The sequence below is a fragment of the Armigeres subalbatus genome, chromosome 2 (assembly GCF_024139115.2).
Source record: "Armigeres subalbatus isolate Guangzhou_Male chromosome 2, GZ_Asu_2, whole genome shotgun sequence".
NCBI classification, from domain to species: domain Eukaryota; kingdom Metazoa; phylum Arthropoda; class Insecta; order Diptera; family Culicidae; genus Armigeres; species Armigeres subalbatus.
This window is the reverse complement of record NC_085140.1, coordinates 194,268,494-194,290,624: the sequence shown is the minus strand read 5'-3', so window position 1 is coordinate 194,290,624 and position 22,131 is coordinate 194,268,494. Positions and strand designations below refer to the sequence as shown.

Below are 22,131 nucleotides of genomic sequence, written 5' to 3'. Positions count from 1 at the left end.
ACATTGAGAAAATGCCGTTCGAAAAAAATGCATCACAATTTCTATTCCTATTTCCCAAGTTTATGATATTTTAGGCAGCAAAAACTCCTAAAAGCACATAATCAACACTATCTATCCACCCATAACCTTAATTGCATCGAAAGCATGCAAAAATGCAGTGGCGCCGGGAGTGGGTAGGACAAGTAGGACATGTCCTACGCATGAAAATACCTGGGTAGGACAGTCGAAGCATTGTCCTACCCATGTTTATGGTAAGAAAATACCATATGGATGACTAAAAGATCTAATACTTTTAATACTGTTTCAATTTCTAGATTTAAAAAATATCATTGAAACATTTCACAGTTAATCAGAGGTAAAACTGAGAATCGTGGAAGTTTCCGGGATTGTAAAGGAGAAATCTATTCCGAAAAACCTCTTAGAGTCTATGAAGAATTGTTTCCATTTTAAAAAGTTCTTAATGATGTATTTAGATTTTCCAAGAAGTCTTCAAGTTTCTAATAGTTTCTGCTGTTGCATATAATTGTTGGAAGTACGTAATTATTTCTGCTAGCTCAGGGAGGCTCAGAGAATTTCTGAAGTTTTATAAGAATGACAGACTGACAGGTGAAGTAATCAAAAGATGAATATCTAAACAAGAATATAGCTTAGCTTAACTTAGTTAAGACTGACTGTACTTGTCAATGGTTGCTTCGCCGTGACTGGTCATAACTGGTGTAAATTGCGCTACGATCCAAGTGAATAAAGGTTGGTATTCACTAAATACGACTTCAGTCAGTTGGGAAAGGAGAGGAATGTTAGTGTGTAGTTATTGTTGCTACTAGAGACCAAGAAAACCTCCGAATCCCAGCATTAGCACGGAAAGGAAATTTAGTTATCTTGGTAAAGTAGATGACCAAAAGTATAGATCGAGGATTCACTTTAAAAATAATGTAGCCTATTTCACATTATGTGATGTAGTTGTTTAGTCTTCGCCAAACCTCCTGTCTATAAGGCAGAAGCAGTAGTCAATAGAATGCCGAGCTCGTCTCCAAAAGTTGAGAAAAGAAACAAAGATATGAGAGAACAATCGCAGAAATATGCGAATATGAGCAGTTTATGATGATTGTAGCACATGCGGATGTCTGGTAGTAAGCCTATGAGAAGAAAATTTTTGAAAGTTTCTAAGAGTTTATTGGAATCTGTAAGAATCACAAATATACCTACGTTTGCATAAAATCTTAGAAGTTAGAAAGAAAACTGTAAATAGTACTGAACTCCCTTAAAGATTTTTGGACGATCACTGATCGTAGCTGTTTCTGAATGTTTCTAAGGGTTCGAGTTCCTAGAAGTTAGTGATAATTGCTTATTAATATTGCATCAAATATTTTATAAAATTTAAAGACTGTCTTAACAGGGAATTTATAACTTATCTGGGGATGTCCGAAAAAATCTCTAGGAATTCGAGGGGATCTCCGGAATAGTATTCAATAGATTTGATAATCCAGTTTTTGTCCTACCCACGTCTCGGAACGTGACGGCGCCTCTGCAAAAATGTGTCGAAATCGTTAAACTAAAATTTTAAGTCTATTTTCATTTTTTTTCCTCCGGAATAGGCCTTCTTGATAAGTCATTCTGCATTTGCTTGTCATTCATTCATAGACCATTTGTTTACGGCATGTTTCGAAAGTAAACACGGAATAAGGCTTTTCGGGAGGGGAAATTTTCTCTCTCCGAGGTCGGGCCGATGACGGTTCGGAAAAAATTCTCGTTATCGGCCCGAAGTTGGAGAAGGCTTATCCCAGACAGAAAAAAAACGAGTGGCTTGGCCGTTTTTTAGGGTGGACCTACACATATTTTGAAAATAACACGTTGTAGGCCCAATCAAAAATTAGTTTTTTCTAAGTAATTTAATTGAAGATGCGGAACATTTTTATACTATTAGTAGCTATTAGAGGATGCTATCGAAGGGTGTTAAAATTGAATTTGTTTACTTTTCATTGTAGGCCCTAATCAATTGTTAAGCGAGAATTAATAATAGTTATGGTCAAATAAATTCATTGTAGTGTCATTAATAACGGTCGATAATGGTCAACAATTGCAGAAGCCGCATTCAACACGAGTTCATACGACTTTGTCCTGATTATTAAACTTAAACTTGAAGCTTCCTTTAAATCACACAATCTGCTCGTCTTAATATATAATTGTGTTAAACGAAAATGCATGGAATAATGTTTGGCGAACAAATTCAATTGTTGTGTCATTTATCAGGTTATAAGTAATATAACGTAAATCCTGTTTTCAGATCCAGATTAGTTTTGGCAGATATCTTATTTTTCATCGAGGACCCAAGGAGTGTACATTCTTAGTTAAGTCTCTCTCAACGGACCCGCTGTCCAGATATCAATATGACTTAATAGATAATTAATCTAAAGAAGATCCAGTTCCTCCACCTGATAAAACAAAGACTTACCAACCCATACGAATTTGCTCCAGCTCCTCCTTGATGGGCCATCGCCAAATAAATATCTTTCGCCACTGGATTCTATCGCTCTCTCCCTGAAGTGTAGTTCCAAACAAGATTTTATGCAATAATACGGTTACGGTTAAAACAGTATTTATGACTGTGCCAACAGATTAAAAACAAAAATATTGAAATACTAATCGACCCGACAGACCTTGTCCTGCATAATAGCCGAAAATACGCGTTGTAAACTGCCCATGCTAAATTTCTATTCAAATATTGGTTTTAGTTTTTCACGATTTGCTTAACCTGATTTGTGATTTCGCATGAGAAAATATCATATAAACCCGTCGAAAATGATAACCAACATACCTGCTAAAGGAATGAAGAAAATCCATCCAGCCGTTTTCGAGTTATGCGGATACGAACACAGACCATTTCACTTTTATTATATAGAAGATATAGATATATAGATAGATTGTCAAACACAGCTAGCAGATGGTCTCCTCTTCTTCTTCTTCAATGGCTCCATACTCCACCTGGAACTTGGCCTGCTTTCAACTATTATTCTATTAGCATTTCCTCAGTTATTAATTGAAAGCTTTTTCCTATGGTGTAATAATTGTTCTTTTGCTGGAAAAGCATCTCTTCCCAGAGAAGTAGCTCGATTGGATCGCGAGGCGAAAACCGAATTGCAAATACTAAGTTGCGATCAGATTCAAACGGGCGTAATCGTGTTGAAACTATCTCAGCTATCCCAAACCCACCCTTTCAAGCCCCATTGGAGCACCCCGGGGATACCTACCCAGGTTATAGGTCTCAACAGACACAGCGTCCAGGGCAACCCTTACACTCCAACCCGGGTAATGAAACTCACTTTTTTTTACCAATCCACCGACTTTCCTGGAACTCTCTTTTCAAGATTCATACTCTACACTTCTGTTCCACACCTCAACCTGCTTCCAGGAGCCTCAAGATGCTTTTGCTAGTACCAGAACCCCGTGGAGACCTCCGGGGCGTATAGCCTCGACTCCCAATCTGGTTTCTATCTCTCGTCCCACAACAGTCTAACTGATACATCATTTACATTGCCCCTACCTTCGACTGGAATGGACGAAGGTAACCTTTTCAACCTACATCCTCCCCCTGGAGATAATGGTTATTGGAACCTTCTTCTTATTGCCATTACATCCCCCATTCCATTGGGACATTGCCGCCTCGCTGCTTAGTGTTCATTCAGCACTTCCGCAGTTATTAACCCAGTTTCCGTTAAACCAGTTATTATGACCAGTTTCGAACATCCAGTGCAAGGGCCTGGATGAAGTAACCGAGGCCAGAGACCTGGTCGACGCACTGAGAGATCAGTGCAATGACGGGATCCAGGAATCTGCGGTTCGGTTACGCTAAAGCTACCCAGGAATGCAGGTTGCCTCATTCCAAGTGCCTCAGGTTGAGGCCAAAAAGGTAATGGATAGGGCTAAACTGAAAGTGGGTTGGTCAGTATGCCCGCTAAGTACAAGCCAACCGCATTCCTGCTGGAAACGGCAGTTGGATTGCGGATAAGTCTCAGATGGTGGCCCTCTGGACTTGCGGGCGATACCCCATCCAGGAGATATTATCACCACCTGATGATGAGGGTTTTGTCATAACAAAAGTAAACGGTGTTTACTTTTGTAGCCGCTACTGTCCTCCCATGTGGAGTATAGTGCAGTTTACTAGGGTAGTCCACATTCTTGCAGCGAAACTAACTGACTTAAAACCATTAGTTGTAACAGGCAACTTCAATGCGTGGGCAGTGGACTGGGGATCCCGGTCCACAAACGCTAGAGGTCATACCCTTCTAGTGTCGCTGAACGTAGTCCTGCTGAACGCAGGCCAAGTGCCAACGTTCAAGGGACCGAGCGGTGATTCATGCATCGGAGGATGGCGCACCTCGCAGTTAAACCCAGAACTCTTGGAGGAATCACTACGATGGGCGAGACGAACAACGGGATTAAATGGCGATGAGTATCGATGTACTAATTCGTGCATGCGATGTGACGAAGTCTAGGAGGACCAAACCTCCCGGAAATTGACAACCTGGTGGACAGACACAACTGTAGACTTTCGTAGAACCTGTCTTCGAGCTAAGAGAAGGTTGCGACGTGCCAGAACAGACGCTGAAAAGGTCGAGAGACGCCTGAACTACGAGATTAAATGTACAGGGTGGCCACTAAACCGGGAAAACCGGGAGAACCGGGAATTAACCTGGAATTTGTTAGAACCGGGAAAAACCGGGAAATAACCGGGAATTCAGTTATTAAAATTATTAATTAAATTCAAAATATTCAGCGTGCTAATTTAAATGTTTCCATAAAATAGCAAAATTAGGAATGTTTAAAGGGTAGGAAAATCCCTGGAATTTTCTGACAGTTTTTAAAGATTCTCGATTGTTTGTAAAAATTCTTTTGAAAATGTTGGGAAAAATATGGTAGTGCATCGATCGCTGAAAACTCTTTGTTGATTTTGTACGTCTGTAAGAATATGAGAAATCTATGTATGTTCGATTATTATGAAATAAAGTTATAAAAAAATCCTTTAAATCCCAACAAATCTCTTGACGGGCTTACGAATGTTTGGAGGTTCCACGAAAAATGGAAAGTGATTTGTTGACGATATGATTGAAATCCGCTGTAAATCTGTAATTTTTGGCTTCATGAAAAATATTGGCAAGGACTTATGAAAGTGTTTTCCAAAATGTAACGTACGGTGAAAATTTAAAAGAATTTTAATTCTGGCATATGCAGCAGAGATTGCAAATTACAGATTATATATTCTAGACAGTATTATGCAGTGATATGAATACCAATGGAAAGTTAGAGACCTTAGCTAACTTTTCTCCGAAGTAACTAAATTGCTTTACTTTAACGAAAACCCTTTGTAGCAACTTATACGAAGTGTTTATTTTTAACCAAACAAAATTTTGTATTTTGTTTAGAATAATATTGCGTCAAGGATATGGCTTTCTGTCTCTGGGTTGATCAAAACGGCTATATTTTAAATTGATGTATTCTGCCTTTTTCAAGAGAGAATTATAAGTCTACCGTTTTCGGTTTTGTACAATATGTCTACAACACGAAAAACGGTTGACTGTTAATTTTCCTCTGAAAAAGCAGAATAAATTCTGCCGAAACGTCGAGTAATTCAAAATATAGCCGTTTTGATCAACCCAGAGGCTGAAAAAGCCATATCCTTGCAGCAACAATATTTCCAGTCGTTAATTAATAATAGATTGAATAATATATTGCAGTTTCATATTTGTCGCTCGCTTGCGATAACTTTTGATTCTGAACATCATTGTTCTTTGTAAAAAACAATGCTCTCTTCCACTTTGAGCTCAGCTAGTTTGTCTCACCGATAAAAGCCATGAAACATCAATCAACATTCCACTAATATATACAAATATTCAAAAAAAATCAACTGGAGCTGTAGAATTTTTGGCTTTTCTTTTTCAATATTTGTCAAAACGATTACCGTCATGCGAGGTTTCTTTTCACAAATCGAGGGCTGCTTTGGACATTTTGGAACATGAACTATGACGTAAATGCCATGATCACCATTCGGCTGTCTTGTTGATAGTTGAAGCAACTTTCTATTTCAAATTAGATTTTTTTTAGAAAATCAAAAATCCAAAGTAGCCCCCGTAGTCAGAAGAACGCACGACGGTAGTTATGGTTTTTTCGACATTTAGGCCTTTATATTTGCTCTTTTAAAGGGTAAACCAGTCTTTCTTTTTCTGTTTCTTGATTTGTCATTTTTCAAGAATAGACTCCTTCGTAACCAATTCAATCAAATTGAAAAAGTGGACATCAGGGACTTTGGAAAATATGCTATTGGACAAGACTTGCACTACACTAATAGCTGTTAAGTCCCAAACCATATTTTTATAGAACACAGCTTTTGCAGTATTTTTACCAAAATTTTTTTTACTTAAAACTAGCAGCTGCGGCGACAGGCTGCAAAATTCAAGAATATCAGCTCAAGTGAATGTGGATATATACACGCTGGGGTTTGTTTTTACGTGGATTACATGAAACGAGCTTTGGAAATAGTTTTGTGTTGAACATTTCTCGTCTTGCCCTGATCCTTCCAAGTTTTTGGAACTCTGGAATTGAATCTAAAACGAAGAGTTATCTCATTTACAGGGCATTATTAGCATGTTTTATAAACGCCATCATGTAAATATTGAGATAAATCTTTTTGAATAAATCCTAACATGCGCCATTCGTGGATCATTTCCTATATCGCTACACCTCAGCCGGGAAAATTTCAAAATTTGAACCGGGAAAACCGGGAATTTGAAAACGGAATTTGAGTGGCCACCCTGAATGTAGTAAGAGGGTCTGCTTTGAGCAGCTGTGCAGGATGGCGAACGACAATCCATGGGGAGATGCATACAGGATAGTGATGGCTAGGACTATCAGCACGCCACCTGAGAAATCTCCGGAGATGTTGGCTAAAATAGTCGAAGGGTTGTTTCCGAGGCATGAATCATCGAACTGGCACGCTACCCCGTACGAGTCAGTCGACGTGGTACCGCTAGTGACTAATGAGGAGCTTATCGTAGCTGCAAGGAAACTTAAGCTCAATAAGGCACCAGGCCCGGATAATATTCCAAACCTGGTCCTTAGACACGCTATTCTTGCTGATCCAGATATGTATATGCTGCCTCCAAAGATGCATGGACAAAGGAAACTTCCCAGATCCTTGAAAACGGCAGAAATTGGTGCTATTACCGAAGACCGGCAAGCTGCCGGAAGACCCTTCGGCATATAGACCAATTTGCCTACTCGACACAGCTGGAAAGCTGCTAGAGAGGGTCATCCTGAGTAGATTGTCGGCTTATACAGAGTGTGCTGGTGGCCTATCCAGCAACCAGTATGGTTTCCATAAGGGCCGTTCTACCATCGAAGCAATTCGACCGGTAACGAATACGACTTGATGTAAAAAATGCGTTTAACAACGCTAGCTGGGCAGCTATTGATGGCTCCCTGCACCGATTGAGAGTTCCTGTCCTGTTCCTGAGGATTACCTGTCCAGGATACTGAAAAGTTATTTTCAGAATACGACAGAGATGCTGGTCAAAAGTCGATCGAAGTGTCAGCGGGTGTTCCACAGGGATCGATCCTCGGACCGGTTCTGTGGAATATTATGTACGACGGAGTATTACGCTTAAGTCTCCCGGCCGGTGTGAAAATCGAAGGCTTCGCGGATGACGTAATGCTAGAGGTAACAGGAGACACTCTCGGCGAAGTCGAACTGAAGGCTTCATACGCGATTGGCAGAGTGGAGGAATGGCTCAACTCGAGGCGGCTGTCCCTTGCACATCACAAGACGGAAGTCGTGGTGGTGCATAACCGCCATGGGTTGCATCTCTTAAGCATCTGGGCGTGATGATCAACGATAAGCTCAATTTCACATCGATTATGCATGTCAGCGGGCTTCATTGGCGATAAAATCTTTATCACGAATGATGTCCAACAGATCGGCGGTGAATAGTCAGGTGCGTATTTTGATAGGGGGTGTAGCATTGTCTATCATCCGCTATGGCGTACCAGCATGGGCCATAGCACCAAATACCGAGTACAATGTGAAGAAACTTAACAGAGTACACCGGCTGATGTGCCTACGAGTCGCGAGCGCATATCGCACCATATCATATAGGGCTGTGCAAATATCGATAAAATCGATAATATCGATATTATCGGATGAAATTTATCGATACGATACCCGATATCATTGAACTCAAATATCGCCGATATCGATAAATCTTTGTAATCGATTTAAACAATGATGATGCCAATTAAATCAACTAAGAACTACATAAACTGGCTCGCTGACTACATCCATAAAAACATATGTAGCAAATCCATCATTTTTTTTATAATGTCCATTGTGTCTGTTGTTGATAATTTGGACTCGTCATTAGTAGCCGCTAAGCTGTGGAGGACGGCGAAGGTCCATCGTAGCTTAGTAGGGAAAGCACCTGTCTAGCATACTGAGGTTGCGGGATCAAACCCCACCGAAGGAAGTGGTCACTTCCAATACATTTTTCGAACTAAATCTTTGACATGTTGTGCCATTTTAATAAGCTAGTTTTCAAACATAGTAATTAATTTCCAATCCGGGTGTTCAATACCCGGAAAATAGGCAATGAACATCGATTGAACCCTTCTTACACTGTTGTAGACGTCGGTTTTATCGGGGAGACTGTTTTGTCGAAGTGGTTTGGATAAAAAAAAAAGTTTGAATTTTGGAAAAGCGAAATAAGAATACATTAAACTGTTGTTTTTTACTCATGTAGTATTAAGAACATGGGACATCGCAGTCAAAGGTTGTTGGACCCACAGACTGATTCCGGATGTGTTCAACTGGTTCGGTAGAAAGCATGGTCAGGTCTACTTCCACCTAACACAGGTGTTGTCCGAACATGGCTGGTAAACATGGTGAGGTTACCAGCCTTAAAGTCGATGCTGTGTGCGTTAGCATAGGCGTGAGAGTTCTCAATAGTCCCCCCCTTGATGTATTGCTTAATTGCGGGCCGGGGGTACAGACTGGCGGACTCCGCAGACTCTATGGGCCGTTTCCTTAGTAAAGGTAGAAAACGGTCCCTTCTTGCTATCCTGAAGTAGGAGGTTGTTTCCGATCTCTATGTAAGCAATGACTACTAGGCGGCCATGATGGGATTACGGTGCCGCTGATTGTGGGTCTTCAAAGTACTATCGCCATCTAGGCGTCTATCGCATCTTAAAACATAGAACCCCTTCTTAACTTTCCGACGTAACCAAAACCGTCCAAGATGCTGCTAGGACAACCATTCTTCAAACCAGCAATCCCTCGGGGCGATAAGCCTCTCATTGGTGGTCGGACGAAATGATACGGACGTTCAAAGGCAGAATGACGCCCCAAGATCACACTGGTAAGCTAAGTACGTTTTTTTCCTGTTCGGGTAAGTGCGTTAGAAACCTACGAAGAGAAACATTTAGAGTATCGATCAGTTATCCAAGTTGCGAAGTGAAAACAGTGGAAGGATATCTTCGACTCAGTAAGGCCGATGACATTGTACGATAAGGGGAGCTGGGGGATTATGCATTCACCCCATCCTTCCTCAAATTGCACATTGCACTCCAATCCACACCTTTCACCGCACGCGTTTCTACAGGCTGAATTTCTTCTGTTTATTTAAAAATACAAAGGACAGAGTGCATACAATGTACGCCAGAAATCGGAAATCTATCCGTTCTGAATCTACAAGTAGGAGGGTTAGGAGGGTTTATTTTTTATTTTTTCTCAATTCGGTTAGAGAACAGCACGCTATGAGAATTATCCTAGGAAGTAGACTTCCATTGCAGTAAAATTCTTGTTTTGGCCTCATAGCCTTAGTCAGGGATCAGAAATGTACAGCGGTTACCCCAAGCCCTAGCTATTGTCCATTGTTTTATAAAAATCTCCAGCTTTTATTAACCAAAAAAATGTCATTTCAAATTGGTTAGCTTAAGTTTTTTTTCACTAATAATTATCTAGTGTTTTAGTCTTGCCGTGCAATTACAATAACATCTGCTTGTGATACCTGGCTTATCACCTGACTTGTGAGAACTGACCTCGTTATCAAAATTTATGGAAATGTAGAATTAAAAACGCGCACCAGAAATGTATCAATTTATGGAGAAGTGGGAATGTAGGAATCGCACTATTCAGAGTTGTGAAATTTATTTATTTATTTTTTCTGTTTATTTAAAAACAAGAAGAACAAGAAGTGAAATGCATAAATAATGCATGTGATTCCCAAGTTATTTCAATCGAGATTTTAAATTGCAATTAAAATTGCTAAAAATTGTTGACAACTTTTAAAAATAGAAAATGTTATCTTTGAACATAAACATTTCAATTTTGAATCACTACTGGCCATGACCGCACACGCTAACAAAAAGAAACGAAAAGAACTGAGCCAGATTCGCCTGTTCGCAAATACGCTCAACAGCGTGTTTATCCCTTTTACTATTGAACGTAAGCTGTTGCACTTCATGCACGAGGACCTTCGAATGCCGTTGAGAACGTGCATTTATACACGTATCCCATGTACGCGACAGGAGTATCCGTTTGGAGAGAAGAATCAATCATTTCGTCCACCATAGAATACTGAAATGAAGCCACGTATGCATTTCATAAATTTTTATATGCTTCGCATATTTCACAGATTTGCAACATTAGGGAAAAAAAGTGTGCAAAATTCAATATATCGTACCCTAGAGGTTCGGTTAACCAGTCTGGCCAATATACATACAGCCACCGCCACCGACGACCACCAGTAAGAAGCAGGTCATTGGCTTATGTAAAAACGGACTTATGGCCAACAGCAGCAGCAGCACAGAAGTGCCTACGGCACCTCAGCAGCAGTAGCCATCAGCGCGGTAGCAGCTTGCAGACACACCTGTTCTCATTCTTTTTGCTGCTCTCTTTTGCGTGGCGCAGAAATTCACCTTTTAGGAGGTTAGGCCGTTGCCGCAGAGCGTGGAGGTTTGGATTTTGCATCGTACGCACTTTTTTCGTCTGCTCATCATCCCGTCCCGGCACGCACACGAAGATAAACTGTGAATCTGTTATTATTATCAGGTGCTTTTGGCTCGATGATAATATGAGTCGGGTGGGGTGGCTCTGCTCTAGGCCCCCTGGCCCCAGCCATGCCGTGGTATGCAGCGTGGTACGTCATACGCTGGAGGCGAAACTGGACAAATTGCACCTGCCTGTTTCATATTTTGCGAAAGGGATGTGTGGTGATTAGCACAAGGATATAAGCGTATGATGGGACTACAACGAAATCGAATGCAAAGTACGTACGCACGCTTCGGACGAGAAAATGGATAATAAAATTTTCGCCGTCTGACTATTGCGACCGTCGGTCGTCACCGACGATCGGCCAGAAGAGAGCACCGTGTCATTAGCGTTAATTGTTTAATTCCTAAAATGGGTAACCTGGGTACAGGTCGGCACGGCGTTAAAGATTATGGCAGACAGGACAGTAAACAAGGTTGAAATTTTATGTCTGTGTGTTTTGAAGGTAGACGATTATATAGCGCATGAAAAAAGAGTTGAAAATTATTCTTCTTAATCGTATATCAATCCAGATTATAAAAATTGACGAAAAATCAGTTTTTTAAGAGCAATTTTGGTGTTATATAAATAGGGTTACGGGAGGTAATATTGGCATAGGACAAAATATTGGCTCATCACGCAAATAAATCAATCATTTAGCGATAACACCTCGTTTCGTAAGAAAACTTTGACATGGTTTTTCAGCAGCCATGTTTGATCGACTTAAGCAGGCAGGCTGCTCAAGATTTTTTTTCTTCTGCCGAAAATAGTAGATGATTGATGATGATGATTTTTTCAGCACGAGTTGTACGAGGCTTGCCGAGTTGGATAAATACTACGAGTGCTAAAAAACCGAGTTTTGCAAAGAGTTGCACACGCTATTTTTTGCAATGACGACGACGCAGAGAACACACTATTTGAACACTTACCCAAGCTAATGCAGTAAAATGTAGTCATGACTACTGTTCTGATGTTGGTTTTTCATTATAGCACCCAAATAAGTGTTATAATGAATATAATGCAACCCATTTGAATTGCATAATGTTCATTAAAGCACTCATTTCGTTGGTATGGAAAAGTAGGCCGTTTCATCACTCAAAGACGAACTGTAAACCAGGTATTATGATCAGGAATTGCAAAAAAGGAATTTTCTGAATAAACTTACCTATTTTCGCACTAACTAACACACTAGCTAACATATTTATTTCACAATTTCCATTAGTATAGTGACACGCTTAACCAAAACTGGATTATATTGAGGGCACCCGTTGCCGAACAGCGGCTTGCGATTTTGATTCATAGCAGCAGGAGAAAATCGAAAATCAAAACATTCCTAACGATAACCCGACAAAAATAACTCGATTATATTAAACCTACGAGAAACCTGGATTAACTATAAACAAACTTCTAGAAAAATCAAGTTTTTTCATTCATAATGAAACCCAAACCTATCTGAACGATGGAAATAATTATTTGTAGTGGAATGCTTTGAAACAACGAAAGTCAACAAAATATAAATATGTAGGATGCAAATAATGAGCAAAACCCAGTGATAGCGATATTATTTTGTCAAAACTTCACCGTAATCAGTTGTGCTCACTTGAAAATTGATGATAGTCTAATCTTATTTTACGGTAAATTTACGACTTAAGAGGGGTGTGCCGAGGTGCCTTTTAAAATTAAAATTTGATCGAGTTCGCAGCACATAATAGAATGTAGAATACCAAAATTTAAAAACATGTTTTTAAATTTATTGAAAACTGAATTATCATGAAGATATGTTATGGTCTACATAAATCTTGGCAGCCCATATATAAATTCTTCACGTATAGCTACGTAATGCTGCGTTTACTAATTTTAAAGTTTATATTTTGAAAATGAGCAAGTAATTCGACTTGAACACTATTATTCAACTCACTTGAATGAACAGAATGTTGAACACTTTTAGCATGTCAGTTGAACTGAACTGAGTTAATCAATTCACTTACCCTGCCGAGCGTAGCATCTGAGATCATGTACTCGTAAAAGACATAACGACGGCCGTGGGCAGAGGCAGTTTACAAATTCCGTAAAAATCCCTTTCATAATCAGTGTATGAATTAAACAAACATCATTTATTCCTTTATGCCCAGCATTCAGCAATCAGCACAAATCCAATAAACAGACATTTCTCGCTTAACTTTTCAAAAGGACCTAAGTAACATTTTTTTCATGAATTTGAATAGCGCAATCAATAGAGCAACATGAAAGCTTTTGATTGCAGTACTCAAATTAATACAAGAAAAAATGTTACTTAGGTCCTTTCGAAAAGTTAAGCGAGATTTGTTCATATAATAATCCGACGATATAATGGATCAGGATTGCTTATTCTATTCGAAGAACTTTGAAGATCATTTCATGCGATTGTTTTTAGTCTAATTTTTTCATCATAATTCAGACAGTTCGCTTGTAAAAAGCTAACACGATGATACTTCTATGCCCAGGGAAGTCGAGATAATTTCCAACCCGAAAATTACCTAGACAGGCAACGGGAATCGAACCCAGCCACCCTCAGCATAGTCTTGCTTTGTAGCCGCGCGTTTTACTGCACGGCTAAGAAGGGCCCGTAGCCTCATGATATACGAATGCAAAAATGGTACCATGGCTTAGAATAACCTCGCAGAAGAAGGTAGATTCTATCAAAATGTTAATATATTTCAAATGATTTAGAAACTGTATTCCTGTCGAATTCAACCAAATCTAATAATGCAAAGTACCGTCACCAAGGTATAGGTATAAGTATGGATCGAAGGACTCGAAGGGGAGTAAGAATTAGTTACAGTTTAAACAACTTAGAGCCTAGATTAGAAGATAATTAATGATTATTTTCTCTTTCGATAATTACCAAGCCAAACGTTTACTCCGGATTTCTTGGCGTTTAGCGTGCTCAGGGAAAAATGTAGTAAAATATGCAATAGGATAGGACGGGGCAAGATGAGCATGAGATAGATAAGTTCAGGGAATGTAATACATACAACAACATTGCCAATGACAACAACATTGTCCTCTCTTGTAAATGTTGGGACAAACTTAACTCGCAATAAGCATTTGTCCTAAACTGCAACAGGACATAGGACAATGATCGCCTGCCTCTCATTTAGAGATGTAGTCGGTTTTTGATGTTTTTGATAATGTATGGATGTTCCCATTGATACTTATAGTTATCAATGTTCAGACATAAACTTAACCATCTGTTATATCTTTTTCATCTGACTTTTGTCGTCTTCATGTAGTAAAGTGTGATAGGGAAAAGCCTACTAGAAACAGCCACTTTTGACCGAGTTCTAGAAGATGCAAAAACCAAAAACCAAAACCTGCTAATAGCGCATTGTTGACAAGCATCTCAAATACTAACACGCGCAAAGAGAAGTGATCCCATGGTAGTTTTCTTCATTTTGCTTGTCGCCTTTTGTATGAATAGGGAACATATATGAAAATTTCCATTCTTCGTGGAAAATCCCTTGCTTCAGGGATAGATTGAAAATGTTTATTAATGGGGTGATGATCTCAAGAACACACTTTTTCAATATACTTGGAGGGATTCCATCTGATAACGGGCTTGGTAGTGGTATGGCTACTGCTTCTGCCTCATACACAGGAAGCGGAGGGTACAATCCCAGGCCCGTTACATTCTTCTTTTTGTAGCTTTCTCTATATTTCTCATGGTCTAGCAATTGCTAGAACTGGAAATGGACTTCCATACGGTTTCCATTTCTATCCTATTCCTTCGACTTGACGATTCTAGCAGTAGCTGCTAGAATTGGAAATGAACTTAAAAAAAGCTCATTTCCTATATCCCATTAGAAATTCCATCAGTTGCTTTCGCCTATCTATCACATTGGCAGCTCGTTAAACAAGACGAACCTCTGCCCTTCGAAACTCGAACCCAAACATTCCAACAAATTCCGCATGAGCTCGTGCCAAGTGCAGAGGTATATTCGGCCTGCAGTGGGCGAATGATTGTATCTTTGTATCTTTGTATTGTATCTATTGTTGGATTTTGGGGAAGGAATGCGTTGGTTAGAATTTGCCTTTAGCTGACAATGTGGCCATGGGTGATTTTACACCGTAACGCACCTCGCAAAGGTGTCTACAGTAGAAGCATAAGTACTAGAACGCTAGTGGCGCTGTAGTCAATTAAATTATTTTGCTAGATTATGATTCAACAACCTTCAATTGGCCATAATTTATACATCATGTTGTAGTGCATGTTTTGTTTCATCACCAACATCGGTTTGACACTTGTAGTACCAGTACTTTGGCGGCCAGGTCGAAGTGACCTAGATGTTAGTCACGCGAACAGGAGCGACATTAGCGATCTAATACTTATGCATCTACTGTGTCTACCCAGCGTTACGGGGGCTTCTAATGCTTATTTTTTATAAGAAGAACCAAAATTTCACCAACTTTTGTTTATTTATCTGTATTTCAAATTCACTTTATTTTTATAATATTTTTTCAGTGTCAAGTCTTTTGTTGGACTATAGTTTAACAGTGTTCGGAGTTAGCATAATAGCAGTAAATAGTAGTTCGGAAAAAAAAGCATAATAGCAATAAATAAAGGGGTGTCTTATCTTGCCCCGGGAGGCGATCTTGCCCCGTCCTCCCCATACTCAAGTTATTACAGGGTGTCTACTACCTGGAAAACCTGGAATTATCAGGTAATTTACTCCCCACCTGGAAAATACCTGGAATTATCAGGGAACTCATGACATAATCAGGGAAATTTGAATACCCGGTGATCATGAGTGAGAGATAAAAGATTTAAAAAATATTTGAATAAATATAGCAATCAAATCTATTGAAAATGTAGTGAACGTTATGGGATCGTTGTTCCGCAAAAAACGTTTTGCCATCTTCTAAGGAATTAGTTAGAATTTTTCAAAGCAATTCCTAGAACCTTCCGAAAGAATTTCGGGATCAGTTTTCCAAGGAGTTATTCAAAGAAATCACCAAAAAAGTGTTCATAAGAATGATTAGTGATTTTCTAAATTATTTCTGGAGGAATTTCAAAACGAATTTCCGGACGATTTTTCGTATGGTTTCTTTAATAAATTCCCGAAAGGGAACCTGAAGGGATTAAAAAAAAGTGTTGAGTGATTTGTGAAGGATTTTTGCTAATTCTTGAAAGAATAGCCGAAGGATTCCCGAATGGATTTTTCAAAGGAGTTTCTAAAGGTATTCTCGAAGTATTTCCAAAGAATTCTTAAAAGCAAAATATCCGGAAAAACTCCTCCAGGTGTTTTCTAAAGTTTTCCTTAAGATACTTCTGAATGAGTTCTTGAAAAATTCCAAGGAATTTCAAAAAATTATCCGAAGCATTTTCAGAAGGTTTTTACAGTAAAGCAGTAATAGAACGCTAGTGGCGCTGTAACCATTGAAATTATTCTGCCAAAATATGCTTCAATAAGCTTAATAGCCTATTCAGATTACGATTAGATTATTTATCGTAATAAATATCGTGTTAAGCCCGCAGTCCACTGTTTGTCATAATGACAAATATTTGTCAAGTTGATCCGGACATCTATCAAACCGATTAGAAATCGACATGTATATCAGACTGACTTGACAAATATTTGTCATTATGACAAACAGTGTACTGATAGCTTTAAAGCGGAGAAAGAAAATTGAATGTGTGGTGATGGCATCAGGTAGTTGTTTATCATGATATTTATGATCATAAATGGCGTAATATGAATAGGCTATAACTTGGCCGTTTGACACTTATCGTACCGGTACCTTGGCTAGGTCCAAGCAAACTAGATGTTGGTCACGCGAACAGGTATAACGACTTAGGCAAGTAGAAGCATAAGTACTAGAACGCTAGTGGCGCTGTAGTCAATAAAAGTATTTTGCCAAAATATGCTTTCACAAGTTTAACTTGTCGGTTTGTTATGTATAATGTTGTAGTGCATGTTTTGTTTCATTACCAACACTGGTTTGACACTTGTAGTACCGGTACTTTAGCTGCCAGATCAGATGTTAGTCACGCGAACAGGAACGACATTAGCAATATAATACTTACGCATCTACTGTTAGGCATGAGTACGTTAGGCATAAAGGATGTTAAGCATAAAATGCCCCAAAAAACAGCCTACGACATAAAGAAGGTATTATGCCTAACGTCATGGACCCAGCGATCTCATATTTTTGCATCAACACATTTCTTGAAGGAGTTTTCGTAAGAAGTTCTTAAGGATTTCCTGAAGAAATTCCCAAACATATTTCTGTAGTTTTCTAGTTTTCTTAAATTTCCTTTAAAAAAATGAAATAAAATTCGAAGAGATTTTAGATAGAATTCTTAACCAAGTTTTTAAAGAAATTCCTAAAAAAAATCAGAAGAATATCTGAAGAAATCTGCAAAGTATTTTATAAAGGTATTTCCGAAGATTTTTAAAAGACATTTTCGAACAGACACCTAAAGGAATTAAAATTAAAAAAAATAAAAATATTAATAAAAGAAATCGCCAAATGCATCTCTAAAGAAATTTCCGAAACAATTCCTTGAGATGTTTTCTAAAGTTTTAGCAAATTTTCAAATTAAATCTTGGAGGAAGTTCTGAAGCAATTCTTAAAATCCGGAGGATTTTTCGATGGAATCTATGGAGAAATTTTCAAAGGAATACCTGGAGAAATTTCTTATGTGATTTCTGAAGGAATTTTGATTGAATGGCTGAAGCAATTTCTGGGTGAACTTCGAAGGAATTTCTTAAGTAATTTATAACATTGTTTATGTGAAGCCACTACTTTTTTGAATTGATTATTTTGCTGCTAAAATCTATATATGGCACGCTTGGTTTTCCCAGGAAATTAATGTAAAACACTTGGAAAAATCAGGGAATTTTGTTTTCACAGATGAGTAGACACCCTGTATTAGCAAAAGAGATGCTCTCTCTAGATCATTTTTTTATTAATAAGAATTAGGAGTTACATAGTCTGTAAATAGTCTGTAAATCAATTGATTCAAAGAAATTAACTAGCGACTAGATTAGCAACTAAATTATTTTTATCTCCTATTTCGAACTAGCTCCTGTGAAGGATATTCAGGCTCTGGTTCCGTCATTATATGTCACATATCTGGCTAACATATCTAGTAACATACTGAATATATTCTCTTTACTCACCACTGGCACTGGTTATGTGTGGTGAAAACTCAGCAGTAATTGACGACGATCTTATTTCGTTTTGAGATCAGCAACATCCGTTGTGTTCCGACATTCTCGTCCGTTCTCCTTTTCTTTCTTTTTTTGTAAGGTGAGAAACGATAGAGAATATACTGATTTTGGGATCGAGCGCAGAAAAAAAAGCGCACAGACATACATCAGATTCGGAGCTAATGTCAGCTGGGCTCAGAGCAAACGGTTGTGTTATTTTCCCTTTGTGCGTTGTAGATGATTCGGGTTCAGTCAGTTGGAAGTGCATGGATGCTGTTGTCTGTTGAACCCTTGTTATATAGTTCAGTTTAGCATGTTGAGGTCATTTACCATCAGTGTCAGCTGATCGCATTCTTTACCTGTGCGACATGCAGTTTTGGAGTGCGATTTACAATTTCAGGTAAACTGAACTGAACAGATGAGCCACCCATAAACACTTATTACATGAACAATATCTATTTTCTGAAAACAATATCGCTAATTAGTGACACGCCTTAAAAGCGAAATAATGATTATCTTTTTTTCTGATCTTCTTTCAGACGTTCGTAACCGCCATTTCAAATAGGAATAATTCAAAGGTAAAATTGATGAGCGCCGCAACCAAAATCATCAGTCTGTGTTGAAACTTCGCATCAGATAATGGCAGAAAAATGTATCGTCACGATTAAGGAAGAGCAGCAGCACCAACAGCAATGTCCCAGCCCGCTGGCGGAGATCAAGAATGATTCAGTAACCGGTACACCTACGACGACGATCATTGCCAGCGGTATCCCAGCAGCGATAAGTTTGTCATCGACGACGACGGTATCCGCCTCTTCGACACCCACGCAAAGCAGTACGTTAGGCTGCGATGATGACGACCAGGAGGGGAGGGGTGGTCACCCGCGCGGAAAGGATTGCTACGCTTGGTTCTATCCGACGAACGATGGTGTCGTTGTTGGACACTCTACCGGAAACCAGATTCATCTGGAAACGCCAGCAGTTGAGGAAAAAAGCAACGGTGGTATGAATCTAGCCAAACCAAAGCGACTGAGTGACGAGTTTTACTCGGCCGATGATGACTATGACGAGGATGAAGATGACGAGATGATTGGTGGTGGGGTGGATGTTGGTATCGGTAGTAGTAGCAGTAGTAGTGGCAACATCAGTTTAACCGGAATCAGTAAAAGTGCGGGAGGAGAAGGAGATTGTGAAGCGCATGCCAGTTTAAATGAAATCAAAAACCTCAGCATCACGAATGGTGCTCCGGAGCTCGGAGACGAGCAGGACGAAAATTCGATATCCGACCCGATTTATATCAGTGAGGAAACTTCGTCATGCAGTAGCGGTCACCAGCCAATCGTAGCTGAAGAAGCATCCATAAGGGCACAAGAGACTGAACAGCTAAGCCGGCAACATCAGCCGGTGCCTTTGGGAATGGAACAGGAGGAAATTCCAGAGGATGAAGGTGTTGCTGCACTGGAAGATGACCTCGAGGATGATGAAGATGATGAGGTGGGGGAGCATGATCCTCATGATGTGCAATCAATCGATGCAATCGAACGTCGGGATTTTGAGCAGGAACAAAAACTGACTGGCGGAATAATAATTAAAAATAGCGCTTTGATACCCGATAACCATAGACTGAATTTAGAGTTAATAAGTAGGTTTAATAGGAAGCGCAATGATGCATTGGCAAAGAAATCTCAGCCAGAGAGCGGCAAGATTCACCATGCAACAACGCCAACTAGCAGTAGGCATGTGTACAAGAATTGTTGTAATAATCCATCTAGTTCTAATAGTTCTAGTAATAGGGAACAAAACAGTAATAGTACAACAAAGTCAGCCGTAAAAATAAATCTGTCAGCTAGTCTTGATAACTACTGCGCAGCTAGTGAATCAATTAGTGAGTCGAATGCAGCCGATGGGCCTTCCTGTTCTTCCTCGATGGCTTCGTCCTCTTCTTCGGTCACCCATAGCAGTAAGGCACAGCATCCCCAACAGCAGCAGCTTGACGCGATCTTCAACAGTAACTCCAACGATAGTCTTTCGTCCGATCGTTCAATTTTCATCCCTAACCTGCAAGCTCTTAAAGCATCTGCCAAGGACTGTCCCACGGCTCCCAGCAGTAGCGGTTTGAATGAACCTGGTACATCATCTTCTTCTTCATCGCCATCACCTTCGTCGGCAAGCTGTTCCGCTGGACCCTCATCGTCTGGAGCAACCAAACCGCCATCTGACTGCAGTTTAGCATCTTGTGCGACCTCGGTAATCAAACAAACCGGAGAGTGCAGTAAAAACATCAACCATAATTCGCTTCCATCAACTAGCGTTAGCAATTCCTCGCTATTTTCCTTCAGTTGTCCCTTCGACAGCGCAGATCGTGAAACAGGTGAAGGTTGTAGCAGCGGTAGTGTTTCCCTCAGAAGATTTTCTTCTAACGGATCGAATTTTGCCGACAACATTGCTGATGATGTACAGCCTTCCAGTTCTCACCGAGGTCGAGGCCGGCAGCCACAACTTCATCACGAACATAATCACATGGAGGATCCCTTACTGGAACCTTCTCAACTATCCATGCCTCCGGAGCTGACGTACGCTGCTGGCGTGGTCGTCGATCACGAATGTGACGAAGACAACTGGGCCGACTGTGAAGAAGGCTCCGACGAGGAGGTTTGTACTTGTCGAGATTATACGGATGATGAAGGAAACGGAACAAGCGGTGCCGGCGGTCATGCTAGCAGTGAAGACGAACTTCCCTCCCGGGATGTTGATCTGTCCAGTTTTACTCATATGGATGCTGCCGAGGACATTCTTGCTCATGATCCAAGTAACGGTGGTACAGGTGGCGCTGCCAACAGCAGCGGGAGCAACGCACAAACCCCAAGACTGCATCGAAAACGTAAGCTGACCGAGAATCGCATCCTGTTTGGAAGCGCTGGCAGCCGAAATTCCACAGTAGGAGTGTCGGAGACCACCGGGGGGTTGGGTAGTCATTGTGATAGTCCCAGCACCGAGTCCCTGAATTACAACAGCCGCAAACGATTAGCTTTAGATAGTACTAGTTCGCCGCGAACGCTACGCAGTCCGTCGAATGTGAGTACAAAATACTTGAGTTGTTATTCCTCGATAGGTAACACGTGTTTTGCGTTATTGCAGCTTACATCGACACCTACGTCATCTTCAGCGCTGGGAGAACGGAAGACTCCCCGAAGCGTAATCCCTACCAAAGATAACCCTCCTCCGGAACTGAACGATTGGCTGCTTCAATTCCAGGTAAGAAAGAAGCCGTTATGAATTTTATGTAAAGAAAATTATTTTGAACTTTTTAGTGGAATGTCTTCACTTGTCATAAGACGAGTTTGTACAATCCCATTTAATTCCATCACTTAATTGTACCTTGACAGATACATATTTCGACCTCAACAGTAAGGTCGTCGTCGTAGTCGACACTGAAGACGACCTTACTATTGAGGTCGAAATACGTATCTGTCAAGGTACAATTAAGTGGTGGAATTTTATGTATTTTATTAGCATCTTTCGCCTAGCTCTAAAGCAATTTGACCGAAAGTCTGCAATTGCTGCGCTCCACCAGTACGCTCAAGGTCTACCATTTCTAGGGCCCTTCTTTGCATAATGAAATCGTATGCGCGTGACAGAACAGCTATCATTACATCTCCGCTTATACTTCGGTTCGCTGTCGAAGCTAGAGGCCTTCCGGGGAACATCCCTCGGCCTCGGTTCCTGCACACCACGACTGACCACGTAGTGGATTGCTAAATGATCGCTAAGGGTGTAGCAGAATGTTACGTCAACGAACTACTTTACCCAATTCCGACGGAATGTGCTTATCGAGACGTCATTGACTACATAGCACCACCTCAA

General features: G+C 40.1%; 1 protein-coding gene across 7 annotated transcripts in view; it reads left to right on the top strand.

Annotated features, from left to right (window-relative positions):
• Positions 1-22,131, top strand: part of LOC134211447 (F-box/WD repeat-containing protein 7) — a 97,341-nt gene that overhangs the window by 54,505 nt on the left and 20,705 nt on the right. For all 7 annotated transcript variants that reach the window (XM_062688306.1, XM_062688310.1, XM_062688308.1 and 4 more), the window contains 2 exons: positions 18,807-21,342; positions 21,406-21,522. In XM_062688306.1, the coding sequence (XP_062544290.1) occupies positions 18,907-21,342; positions 21,406-21,522 (2,553 nt within the window). In that variant the 5' untranslated portion in view covers positions 18,807-18,906. The remainder of the gene's footprint in view (positions 1-18,806; positions 21,343-21,405; positions 21,523-22,131) is intronic.